Here is a 12,705-nt window from a genome sequence, read left to right on the forward strand (position 1 = left end):
TGAGCTTAAGAAATGCTGAACGTGTCGACCTTGTACTACATTTTATTTATCTAATGATAACTAGATAAATGTAGTACAAGATAAAATAACTCAGTCACAAAGAGAAATAAAGTTCTCACACATGTTATAACATGCATGAACTTAGAAGGCACCAACATGAGTGAAGTCAGTCACGAAAGGACAAACACTAGATGATCGCAATTCAACTCACTGCCACTAAATCTATTCTGCTCACAGCAACCTGTCCTTGGGATGCTGAGGTTGTAAATCTGAACAGGAAGAAAGAAAGCAGTCATCTTTCTCTCTTGGAGGCACTCATCGATGTCAAACTCTGGCATCCTTGGGTTAGCAGTGTAACAATCTACACATTACACCACCAGAGTTACTCATATGACCCCCATGTACATGAAATAATCTAGAATAGTGTATAGAAACCAAAGCTTATTTGTGATCACCAGGGAAGGCAGAATAGAAAGGCAACTCATAGCTTAGGGAACATTTTTGTCAAAGGGGGTAGAAACCTTTGGACACAAGTAAGAGTAACTGTTGAGCAACATGAAGAGTAAATGTAAAGCCACTGAATACGAAGATTATTTAAACAGTTAAATGTTTTGTTATACTTATTTTTATAATTTGGTGTTGTTATGTGCCAAGTCACCTGTGACTCACAGAAATCCTATGTACAGCAGCTCTGAATGCTTCCCTATCCTGAGCCAGTCTCACTAATTCCGAAACGCCAACCCCCACTGCCCAAGTGACTGCATCAATCCATCTCATCTAGGGTCTCCCTCTCCTGTGCAATTCCTCCACCCTTCTGAGCATAATGTCCTTCTCCAAGGACTGGTCCCACCTGGCCACAGGCCCAAAGTATGTGAGACAGAGCTTCAAAATCCTAGCCTGCACGGAAAAAACTTGGTTCCACCCTCTCCAGAGAGGCCTATTTGTTTCCTTGGCTGTCCATGGTTTGTTCAAGACTCTCATCCAGCACCAGAACTCAAAGGCACTGATTCTTCTGTCATCCTTAGTCACTATCCAACTCTCTGATGCATAGCAAGTAACTGCCAAGACCATGACCTGGATCAGGCACACCTTAGTCTCTAGACTGACATCGTTGCTTTTCAGCACTCTGGAGAGGTCCTTGACAGCAGATTTTCCCAATGTAATTTTTCTTTAGATTTTCTGACTGCTGGTATGAAGAGTGTTGATTGTCGAACCAAACAAGCTGTGATTGTTAACAACCTCAATCTCTGCTCTATTATGGTGCTGCCAACTGGCCCTGTGGTGAGAATTTACTATAATTAAAAATAAAGGTTTTTTTATCATACAAGGCAATAAGGACAGTTAAAGAGAAGAAAATGGCCAATTTTAAAAGTTAAAGAAAAAAAAGTTAAAGACATGATGCACTGGGCAAAGCTACTGTCAAAGAGACATCTAACAGCAGCAGCTATTAATAAAATACATCTCTAAAGAAATATACCTATAAAATACTCTTTTTCTTTCAAGACATACACATTTAAGAATGCAAGGCAGGGTTGGGACAAGATTCAAAACTTCCTATTGGCACTGTGGTGACCATGCTGGTTCTGTCTTCCTGAAAAGCACCCATATGACTTACTGCCTCTGAGAACCCAGTGTCAGCTTTAGGTTAGATCTGACTCGATGGCACACAACAAATGCAATACTTTACACACACACACACACACACACAAACACACGTGTACTAATAAAAAACAAAAACATATATGCAAAACCAAAAGCCAACATCATTTTCAATGGAGAAATACTAAAGACATCCCCTTGTAAACAGGAACTAGGCAGGGATGGTCACAATCAGCACTCCTATTCAATATTGTTTTGGAAGTACTTCCTTGTGCAACAAGATAAGAAAAGGAAGTAAAAGGCATCCAGATGAGCAAAGAGGTGGTCACTATATGAAACAGTAAGATAATGCACACAGAAAACATCAAGGATTCAACAAAAAACTGGTAGACATAGTACACCAACTTAGTATAGTAGCAGGATACAAGATCAATATACAAAAATCAATGGGATTCCTCTACATCAGCAAAGAAAAGTATGGAAAAGAAAACGGAAAGCAATAACCAACCATAAGAGAAAATATTTGGTAATAAACTTAACAGTTCTAAAATGAGCAAAAGACTCTTCACAAAAGAAGACATTCAGATGGCCAACAGACACATGAAGAAATGTTCAAAATCACTGGCAATCAGAGAGATGCAAAAGGAACAAGAAGATACCATTTCACCCCCATAGCAGCAGCAAATTTAAAAGAACAGCAAGCAATATATGTTGGCTAGAATGCGAAGAGATAGGAACTCATACAGTAGTAGTAAGATTGTAAAATGGTACAATGAAAAAAGATAAAAAAATTTAAAAAAATGGTACAATCACTCTGGAAGGCAGTTTGGTGTTTCCGCAAAAAAGCAGAACACAGAAATTCAATTATGACCTAGCTATTTCACTGCTATGAATATACCCCAAGGAAATCGGTACTGAGACACGAATGGAGATTTGTTCACCTACGTTCAAAGCAGCATCATTCACAATAGCAAGAAAAAAGAAACAGCCCAAATGCTCATCAACAAACATGGAATGAGAAATTATAACACACTCACAAAACAAAATACTATGCAGCACTAAGGAACAACAATTTCATAAAATACTATATAATATAGCAAGATTAGAGAACATTATGCTGAGAGGATTTAGTCTCCTAAGGACAAATACTGCATATTATACCATTACTGTAAAAATTTCCATAAAATACTTGAGCAAGATAGATATAGATATAGAGATAGAGATAGAGATATATAGAGATATAGATATAAATTATCCAAAAGGGAAGGGGAAAGAAAGGAAGAGGGAAAAAGAATGGAAGAAGGAAATCACCAAGATAGTAGAGGTTAGAGGCAGATGAAGCAGGGAAGAAATAGGAAAGATTCAATGGGGACTTGAAAAGATGGACTAATGACAGGTATGGATCAATAGTAATTATATAAATACAATGTTTATGAATGATTGTTTAAAATACAATGTAGGAAAAAAAGCAGAAAATAATAAAGCCTCAATTCTGTATTCTGCAAACATAGGAAGCCACAAAGTTTGGTGCTTTCTGGCATTAAAAGTAAAACTATTAAAATTACCTGTGTTTGTGAAAGCTGAATGCTCTGAACCTGTGGGAGCAGGAAGTAAGCATTGGGTAGTGGCTTTGCGGACTCTTCAGCAGAAAGTCTGCGTGTGCCAATTCCAGACACCTATGAGAGTCGAGAAAAGACTGAATGACTCACTCACTGGTCAGAACCTTAAAACACACTTGGCCTTCAAAATTCTGTCACTCCAATCATTAAAATTTTCTGTCTCCAGATATCAATCATAACGTAAATTGCTTTCTTTCAGTTGAGTGTTCCTCACTGTAGCAAATATTTTGACCAAGAGATAACTTTTGATATGCAATCACTAGTCGAATGGGACCAAATTAAGAATGAGCCACAGAAAGGACTGATCTTGGCACATTAACTTCTTGGCACCATGCCCTGCTTAAAATGCCACAGGTGCGTTAAGATAAAAATTTAAGGGAAAGAAACGAAGGTAAACACTTGCGGTAAAAATTTTTTTAAAGAATTAAAGATTGAGGTAAACACTTAAGGTAAAAATTTAAATCGAGATGCCTAACCATTTTTGTGAACAGAAGATTCTTCGTGTTCCTTTCCTAGTGCAGTGACACTGAGTGAGCTCCACAGGAAGTGTTTCCAAGCACACAATCAACATATCCCAACCAGAAACATGCCTGAGCTAAGGAGGGGAGATAGACCCTTACAGCTCCCTCTCTAAAGCACAAATGGATGAAGCCTGCTGGTACTTCACACTAGAAAAGTGAGCGTGACAGCATTTTGTTCCAACACTTCCCAGAGATCTGTGGTAAGAATTACCTCTCTGCTCTCTATACTGAAGATCTTAGAACACAGGATGAGGGTGAATTTAACATCACTGCTATTACACTTATATAAAAAGCCGGTGTTGGCATCTCCAAGAAACTTTTTTTTAAGTTTCCCAAGTGTTTCTGTTAAGTCAATAACTGAAGTTATATGAAAAGAGGAAAAAAGTTACTTACATGATAGGAAAGGACCCCATGTGAAGAGGTATTAATAAATAAAGAACTTTCAATGTTTCCTTCTTCAGTAGGTAAGAAAATGATTCTAAAAGAAGTTTTTCCCATTGCAGGAATTACCTGGACAGGCAGAAAAAAGAAATCACTATTAGGAGTGCTACCAACCCCTCCTATAAATTATATTTCACAGACTTGCTTTGTAACGGATTTTTGTAGACTGCATCCTTGATTTAGAAGCATTATGAGCCCCTGACACGATCAAAATGACGATCATTCAACATTCTAAGAGAACATTTCAAAGGACCTGCTGTAAAAATATGGCAGAATAGCTGCTAAGTCACTTCATGTCAGAGTGGACCCATGTCTCACCTCTTTCCTTCCCTCACTCACAAGTCTAACAGGCTTCCTCTAACCCAGCTCTAACTCTAGTCAAGTACAGAGAACAGCAAAAGCACAGACTATGTCAATTCTTTATTAAGGCAAGGAATAATATTTACCTGGACAGTCATAAACAAAACAGTACTAGCCTTCATCTTACACTATTTCCTTATTATTGTTGTGTATCATAGAGTCAGAACCGACCCATAGCTGACCCTCTAGCAGGTTTTCAGAGGCAGTTAATCACATAGGTAGAGACTGCCCAGCCTTCACACATGGAGCAGCTGTGGCATCAAACTGCATACCTTCAGGACTGCAGTGCAGCTTCTTGCCACCAGGCCACCAGATCTAGGTAGCTGGTGGTATAAAAAGTGGGAAAGGAAGTGAACTATATAACCAGCAATCAGAGAGATGCAAATGAAAACAAGATACCATCTCACCCCAGCAGCAGGTGGTGGTGGTAGTGGTGGTGGGTGTGAGAGAGAGAGGTTGAGAAGATTCAGCTAACTATGAGTCAGTTCTGAGTGGCAATAAGGTTCAATAGGTGCCTTGATGGCACAGTGGTTAGAGCACTTGGCTATTAAGTGAAAGGCCAGTGGTTGGAATCCATCACCTGCTCTATGGAAGAGAAAAATGTAGCAATCTTCTTCCACAAAGATTACAGCCCAGGAAATCATACAGAGAAGAACTGTGACTACAGACTTTATTTCTTATTCTGTTTACTTTATGTCTCTATCAAGACAACATTAAGTAAGCAAAATAAAGAAAAGTATACAAGTAATTAATAATGTCATTAAAAGTTTAAGGTCAATGGAATTACAGCAAAAAGACCCCAGGTTCTGAGCTCTGGGATGGCACAGACGTGCTCTGTGAGGGTTCATCCACCACTCTGAAAGCCCTACACTTAGGAAGAAAAAAACTGTAACTTTCTTAACAAGTTGCAAGGTGAGGAGATCACAACTATTAACATGTACTAGCTACTAAATGTGCCAACATTTCTCATAACTTCGAGACAATATATTCCTATTAAATATACATTCATTACTATGTAGTTTGGACTCTTTAAAATGTTTCCCTTTGTACATAAGAAGGAGCTACCAAAACCAGCAAGTGAACAACTGTAAAAATAAATGCTAAAGCAAACATGTAGAAGGAAAGAGTTTGGGTAGCAGAAAAAGGGGAGACGAGGGAGCAGAAAGCCAAACCTTCCAGCCAAAGAAAGCAAGAACACTTGGCAGATGGCCACAGCAGAGTTCCTGAGAGTACATCAAAACTCACCCTGCAGTGAACACGAGGCACATGAAAATGTCTAGCAGACGTAAACACGGAATTCACCACAACCTCGCTCTCCGTACTGGGGTTGTAAGCATAAAGGACCTTTGCTGCTGGATGCCCCAGGAACCTAGGACGGGAAACAAGGGGGAAAGTGATACAGTGTACAACAATAAACAGAACTATATACACTCCCTTAACCCAGAAAGTTCTTAATATTTAAATTTAAAATCAACAATCATCAAATAGTTAATTAAAAATATTTAATTCACATGAATTAAAAAATCCAGAGAAAATGAAAATAATCCTTTGACAAGCCTTATGCCAACACACATCAGCATCCCACTGGTTTTTGTGTTAGAAGAACTCAATCTGTCTAGGTCTGATGGCCTAGTCCATAAGGCACTGCGGCTAACCCAGGAGCTGAGTGTCCCTGGTAGTCTGAATCCACCAGTAGCTCTATGGAACAAAGCTCTCCTTTCACGTAACTTGCAGCCTCAAAAACTCAATGGAGGATCAGTTATGAGCTGATTCCAATGCAACAGCAATGAGTGTTGAGACAATCAAATGTTTATAAAAAGCACATAACGGGAAATAGGCACTTAATAAAGTTGTTGTTGTTGTTGTTGAACACCATGGAGTTGTATATGACCCATACCTGACCCTCCAGCAGGTTTCCAGAGTCCGTTACTCTCAGGGGAAACTGTCCACCTTTCTCCTGCAGAGCAGTAGGTGGATTCAAACCACTTGCCTTCAGGAATGCAGTGCAGCTTCTGAATGCTACCAGAGCTCCCTTAATGAAGTAGGATCTTTAATTCAAATGAAAATGTTTCCAGATAAAGTGTAACTCATAAAAAATTTTACATTTGTTTTCAGAACGGGACATTTTAAGGGCCTTGCACAAATTCATATCCATGTATTAATCCATTCATTAACAAATGTACTCTGTAGTCTCTGACAAGGCCCGCGAACATTCCAATAACTGAAACTAGTGCAGGATTGGACAGAGTTTTGCTGTGTTGTACACAAGTGGCTGTGAGTGGAGTCAGCTTGGTGGCATTTAGCAACAATGTAACAGTCTTTGAGATAAACTTTAAACTTACAGATTTCAAATGAGGAAAACTTTAATGGCTGCTGAAGATCCCTCTTCTGAGAAAAATTGAAATCCTGTAGTGCTCTCTACCAGTGGTTCTCACCATTTAAATCATGTGCTTTTCAGAAAAGTACAATTTTTTGAGGTGAGGTGTGGTTTTGGCATTTTTTTTAAGGGCACTGGTTTCTCTCTCTCTCTCTCTCTCCAAAAATATGTACACACAAAAGAAAGTCTATATAATTCAAAAACTCTCTATGAACCTGAGAGACAGTGCCTGCTCTACACCAGACAGACTGATTTTTCTGATGCCAGTTTTCTGCACCTACGATGTCAGCACCCGCTGAGGAACTCCAGGCGGAAGGGAGCTGGTCTGGGGCCCATCTGTCTGGAGCCAACTACAACATTCTCTATGATCACCTATTTCTGATTCTGCCCAATATCAAATTCCTGCTCATGAAAACGATGTTTAACAAAGTCTTTCTCCAGCTTTAACACTCTCACTAGCAGAGAAACAAATATATGCAATACTCATTAGTAATTCATATGGACCAGAAACAAAACTGTTTTATCATCTAATTTATATGAATTTTTAAGTAATTTTTTTACACAATTTACCAGATTTTGAAAGCACATGCTTTAGGGGAAATGAAGTGCATAGTCTCATTTACTAGGAACTTTATAAAATAATTTTTATTACAACCATCGAGTTGTCAACTATTTTCTTCTAATTGTTCTTATTGTTAATCTTGAGTCTTCTCAAAAGATTTAAAATACACAACGCATTTTTTTTAAAATCAAGACATTTATAGGCACAAATAAAATACACAACTATATGATTAAAATCTTTATTTTTTTTAAAGTATTCTTAACTAATGTTAAAACTTTTTTATGCGACCGTAAGGAAGCTCTGCTGGCTTAGTGGTAAGGAGTTGTGCTGCCAACCCAAAGGCATACAGTTTGAACCCGCCAGCTGCTTCACCACAGAAAAGGGGGCAATTTCCTCCCTGCAAGACCCTGCCTCTGAAAATCCACTGGAGGCTCAGCTATGAGTCAGTTGCAATTCAATATTAACAACATCTCAAAATATCCTATATCAGGGATCTGCAATATTGTTTTCCCCCCTCAATTAAATACATACAGCTTCTGTGGCGGTTTTTTGTTTTTCAGTTATCCTTCTATTTTCTTTTTCCCCCATTCTTTAATTTATTATTAATTTCAGTAAAAATTTACAGAGACTTTGGATTTCCATTCATTCACTGTTGCACTTTCCTCCTCTCCCAACCCTCCTCCCTAGTACACTACCTCTTGGAAAAGTAAAAGACAAATTCTTTCATTGTTTTACAAACCCTCCCCCAGGCCCACTCCACTATGCAGCCTTCACTCTGCACTCCCATCATGACAAAAATACCTAATTGCATATTCCTGTTAAACAGTTTTCTCCCTCATCTGTTTCAATGCAGTACACATTATTTATCTCATCTTTCTCAGTCTCCCCCCAACCCTGATGTCAGTCCCATTATACAATAGTGGCACTATGCAGTGTTAGTCCTTTGTGACAGATATATTTCCCTCAGCATAATGTCCTCCAGAGTCACCCATTCTGAATAATATTGCATGAGTTCCTTATTTTTCAATGCAGCATAGTATTCCATTGTGTGACCATACCATAGCTTCTCTATTCATTCACTTGTTGATGGGCACTTAGGTTGTTTCCAACTCCTTGCTGTTGTGAACAAAGTCACAATAAACATGGGTGTGCGTATATCTGCTTGGATGTCAGTTATGGTCTTTTGGGGTATATTCCCAGTAGTGGAATTGCTGGGTCAAATGGTATCTCTATTTGCAACTTTTTGAGAAAGCACCATACCACCTTCCACAGTGGCTGCACCATTTTACGCTCCCACCAACAGTTAATAAGGGTTTCAGTTTCTCTACAACCTTGCCAGCATTTGTTGTTTGCTGCTCTGTTAAATTTTGCTATTCTGACTGGGGTGAGATGACATCTCATGGCTTCTGTGGTTTTTAAGCTTTAAGTAACATTAGTCTTACAAGAACATTTGATTGTACTCATGTGAAATCTATACTGGGACCAGGAGGCAGACATCAGAACCGAGCAAGGAAACACTGCATGGTTCAAGATCAGGAAAGGTGTATACTAGGAATGCATCCAATCGCCATACCTTTCCAATCTATATGCAGAACAGATCATCCAGGAGGGTAGGCTCTATAAGGAGGAATGGGGGATCAGAATTAAAGGAAGACTCATCAACAACCTGCATTATGGAGATGACACTACCTTGCCTGTGAAGAGGACGAGAGACATTTGCTACAGAAGGTCAAGGACTACAATCTTCAATATGGATTGAAGTTCAACATCAAGAAGACAAAGATTCTCACCACTGGGCCAATTAGCAGCATCAGGATGGACAGGGAAGAGAGTGTTAATAGCTTCAGCTCATTTGGTTCCACAATCCACATTCTTGGCACCAGCAGCCAGGACAAACTGCACTGGGAAAAATTTGCTGTCAGGGACCTCTAACAGAGTACTGAGGAGCAAAGATGTCAATCTAGAAACTATGGTACACCTGATCCAAGCCATGGTCTTCACAATTACTTGTGTTGTATCAAAAAGCTGGACAATTATTAAGGATGACAGAATAAGGATCAATGCCTTTAAGTTGTGGTGCTAGATAAAAAGTATTGAACATACCAAGGACTGTAAAAAGAATAAACAGGTCTGTCCTTCAGAGAGTGAAACCAGGCTGCTCCTTAAGAGGCAAGATTTTAAAGCTCTGTCTCCCATACTTTGAGCCATGTTGCCATGACCATGGAGAAGGACATCATGCTTGGAAAGGTGGAGGAACGTCAAAAGAGAGGAAGACTCTGGATGAGATGGATTAACTCAGTGACTGAGGTAATGGGGATAGGGTGTGTCGGAGACAATGAAATTGGCTCAGGCTAGCGCAGGGTTCAGAACTGTTGTACACAAGGTTATTGAGTCACAGTCAAATTGACAGCATACAACAACATGAGTCTAACAGCAAAGTTATTATGCTCTAAGCTTTATACTCCACTCACATAAGTGGTATACAAAATTTTCCATTTCAAAGAATACAAACTTCTTCCAGAAAACCCATTAAGTTTTTCTCACATCGAAAAGAGTAATGCTACAAAACAGCAATGCCACCAAGTTCACAGTCACTGTCTTTGCAGCAGAAGCCTCGGGCAGATCCAGCAGAGAATGCCTGCTGAAATCACTATGCTATTTTTATTCTATTTCTTAAATTCTATTTTTAGTGTTATGAAGATACCAGTTTCCTTCACTAGTGACAACTGGAAGACATTCTATTAATTTAATACCATTAAAAGAATGATTAAAATCTCTCATGAATGATTAGCACTTTTAATCTTGAGACCAGTAGGATGTTAACCCTTAAAATAAACCTTACAAAGTAGGCAGAGGGTATGGAATAACATGATCCTGATTTAGCATCCTAGAGGGAAACCAAAGCTACAGAAATGGGAAGAGTTTGTCTAAGGTCAACATCAAAACAAACATTAACACCAAAAGCTGGGTTCAGGGCAGTGAAGAAATTAGAAGCACTCTGTGGCTAAAGACTTCATCTACTAAATCTTAAAATGTTATTGTTTCTTAGAGGTAGATAAAAAATAAATTTAGACTGTGGTCATTTAGGTTGTGAAGAGTTTGTCCTTACTTATATTTTAAACATTATTTCAAATAATTTAGTCCAATAATCATATCTATCTTGAGTCTCATTCTTCCTCTCCCTCCCTTCTTCTTTTCTCTCCGTCTCTGTCTTACACACACAGACAGCATGCTGAATGCTGGCTTTAAATATCAGCCTTATTCCACTATTACTGCTAATGAAATTCTCTTGAGAAAATCCCATTACTTCTAATCAATAAATGTAAGAATCTTTTTATTACACAAATATCTAAAACCTATCCTGTCACTCCAGAATTGACAGGTTTTAATGGTAAAAAGGTATTATTTCACTTTGAGAACTTAAAAGCACTAAAATGTTGCCTAGTCATCAAAAGACAGTTCAAATCAAAGATTTTAAATGTTCTTTCAACATGTTTCCTGCTATCAGCCTCCGTAATTTTGTCTGAGTTAATGCTTCTAATTGCCCTAAAGTAGCAAATATGTAGGGAGCTCTTATGGCCTACCTTGATAACCTAAGGTCACACTTCTTTAATAGTTCAAATCCACCAGCTACTCTGAAGGACAAAGGTAGGTAATGTCTTCCTGAGAAGAGACTGAAAACCCACTGGAGGGTCAATAATGAGTCAGTTCCAACACTACAGCAACAAATGAGTGAGAGGGAGCTATTATACTTACACTCACGTGTGTCAATACAAGATTTTTATGCTAAAGAAAGTATGGTGTCTTTGCACAGATTTGTGCCCACATAAATAAAGCATGCACACATACAAGGTGCACAGGAAATTCATACACAAAACTGGACAACAGATAAAAAATACAGAAAGTGTTATTGGCATTAAAATGTGGTAAACAGAATCATCCCATGAACAAGTACTATTATTTCAAATTAATTATATCCACCAATCTAGACTAGATACTCTTTAAGGCAGAGCCTATATTAAAATTTCTTTTAAAAAGAGAGACATTTCGTAAAAGCAAAAGGCCCTCTGGTACTTGAAAATCACTGAGGGTTTTTTATAAACTCAACTTTTACTAATTTGGGAAGCTGCACCATGGAAGAAAGATAGGCAATCTCCTCCCATGCAATTCACCACTTCTGAAAACTCACTGAGGGATCAGCAGTGGGTCAGTTTTGACTTGATGGCACACAGCAACAACAACAACAATAAACCCCGTAACAGTAAACATGGCTCTGTGAAGTCTGTTTAGCCACTGAAACAGACTTCAGACCCAGTAGGTAGGGGCAGGAATGTGGGAACACATGGCTTGACGTGTTGTAGATGCTGTTGATGGGGGCAGCTCCCCCTTGTGCAGCCAGCAGAGCTCAGACTCGACCTTTGCCATGTTGCCTTTGCTCTGAAATCACCACCCAACCTCCTGTCATTATGGTGTTTATTTCATGCATGTGATTTTTCTTCTAGCTCACAAAAGTTTCTCCTAAACATGCATTAAAATAAGCAGAGCTTTTTACCTTAAGCATGCTTTCATCACATTTATGAAACGTTATTAATGTGATAGATCTTTTCAAAAACAAAATCTAATTCATTGCCAAGGAGTGTGAACTAACTCACAGTTGACCCCCTTCCAGTGGATTTTCTAAGGATGCAAATTGCTTGGGAGGAGATTATCTTTCTCTCTGGCAGAGCTCCAGAGGACTAGTCCACAGGGTGGTGTGCTGCTAACCCGAAGACCATGACACATCATTTCAGTCCTGCAAAATTCTGCATTCAGGGAGCTCCAAACGTGTAAGTCTCGTCATCCCATCCAAAAAGAGTTCAGAGGCTCCCCACCCTCTACTGTTTGGCGCACTCTCATCTCATTCTCCAGCATTCCATATTATAGTCCCTTCATCTCAATGCACTTAATGGTCTGTAAGTAATTACAGGCTTATACTCTGTGTTCCCCATTTGACTGAAGTTCCCTCAAGGCAAAGACTACGTCTTAATATTAACAATAACTAATGTTCATATATTGTAATTTAGAATCCCCAAGGCATAGCAAGCAATAAAAGCAAGTGAACAAATGAATCGCACTTAAAAGAACGTAGAAATCATCACAAGGGTTTTTTTAATTACAAAAGTAATCTGTCTTTAAAATACAAAGACTGACTTCCCCATGACTATAAAATAGTATACAGTGTGCTTA

At 38.8% G+C, this 12,705-nt stretch overlaps 1 protein-coding gene across 2 annotated transcripts in view; it reads right to left on the minus strand.

Moving 5' to 3' along the window:
* The window catches only part of KIAA0922 (KIAA0922 ortholog), a 221,679-nt gene that overhangs the window by 103,104 nt on the left and 105,870 nt on the right, over window positions 1–12,705 (minus strand). For both annotated transcript variants that reach the window (XR_438858.1, XM_006884462.1), the window contains exons 5-7: window positions 5,786–5,909; window positions 4,133–4,249; window positions 3,165–3,275 (exon numbers count right to left, since the gene is read on the minus strand). Coding sequence is in view for 1 of the 2 variants with exons in the window: in XM_006884462.1 (XP_006884524.1) it covers window positions 3,165–3,275; window positions 4,133–4,249; window positions 5,786–5,909 (352 nt within the window). In the remaining variant the exon portion in view is untranslated. The remainder of the gene's footprint in view (window positions 1–3,164; window positions 3,276–4,132; window positions 4,250–5,785; window positions 5,910–12,705) is intronic.

This window comes from Elephantulus edwardii, unplaced genomic scaffold (assembly GCF_000299155.1).
Source record: "Elephantulus edwardii isolate Elephantulus edwardi_28Jun2011 unplaced genomic scaffold, EleEdw1.0 scaffold00034, whole genome shotgun sequence".
In the NCBI taxonomy this organism is placed as follows: domain Eukaryota; kingdom Metazoa; phylum Chordata; class Mammalia; order Macroscelidea; family Macroscelididae; genus Elephantulus; species Elephantulus edwardii.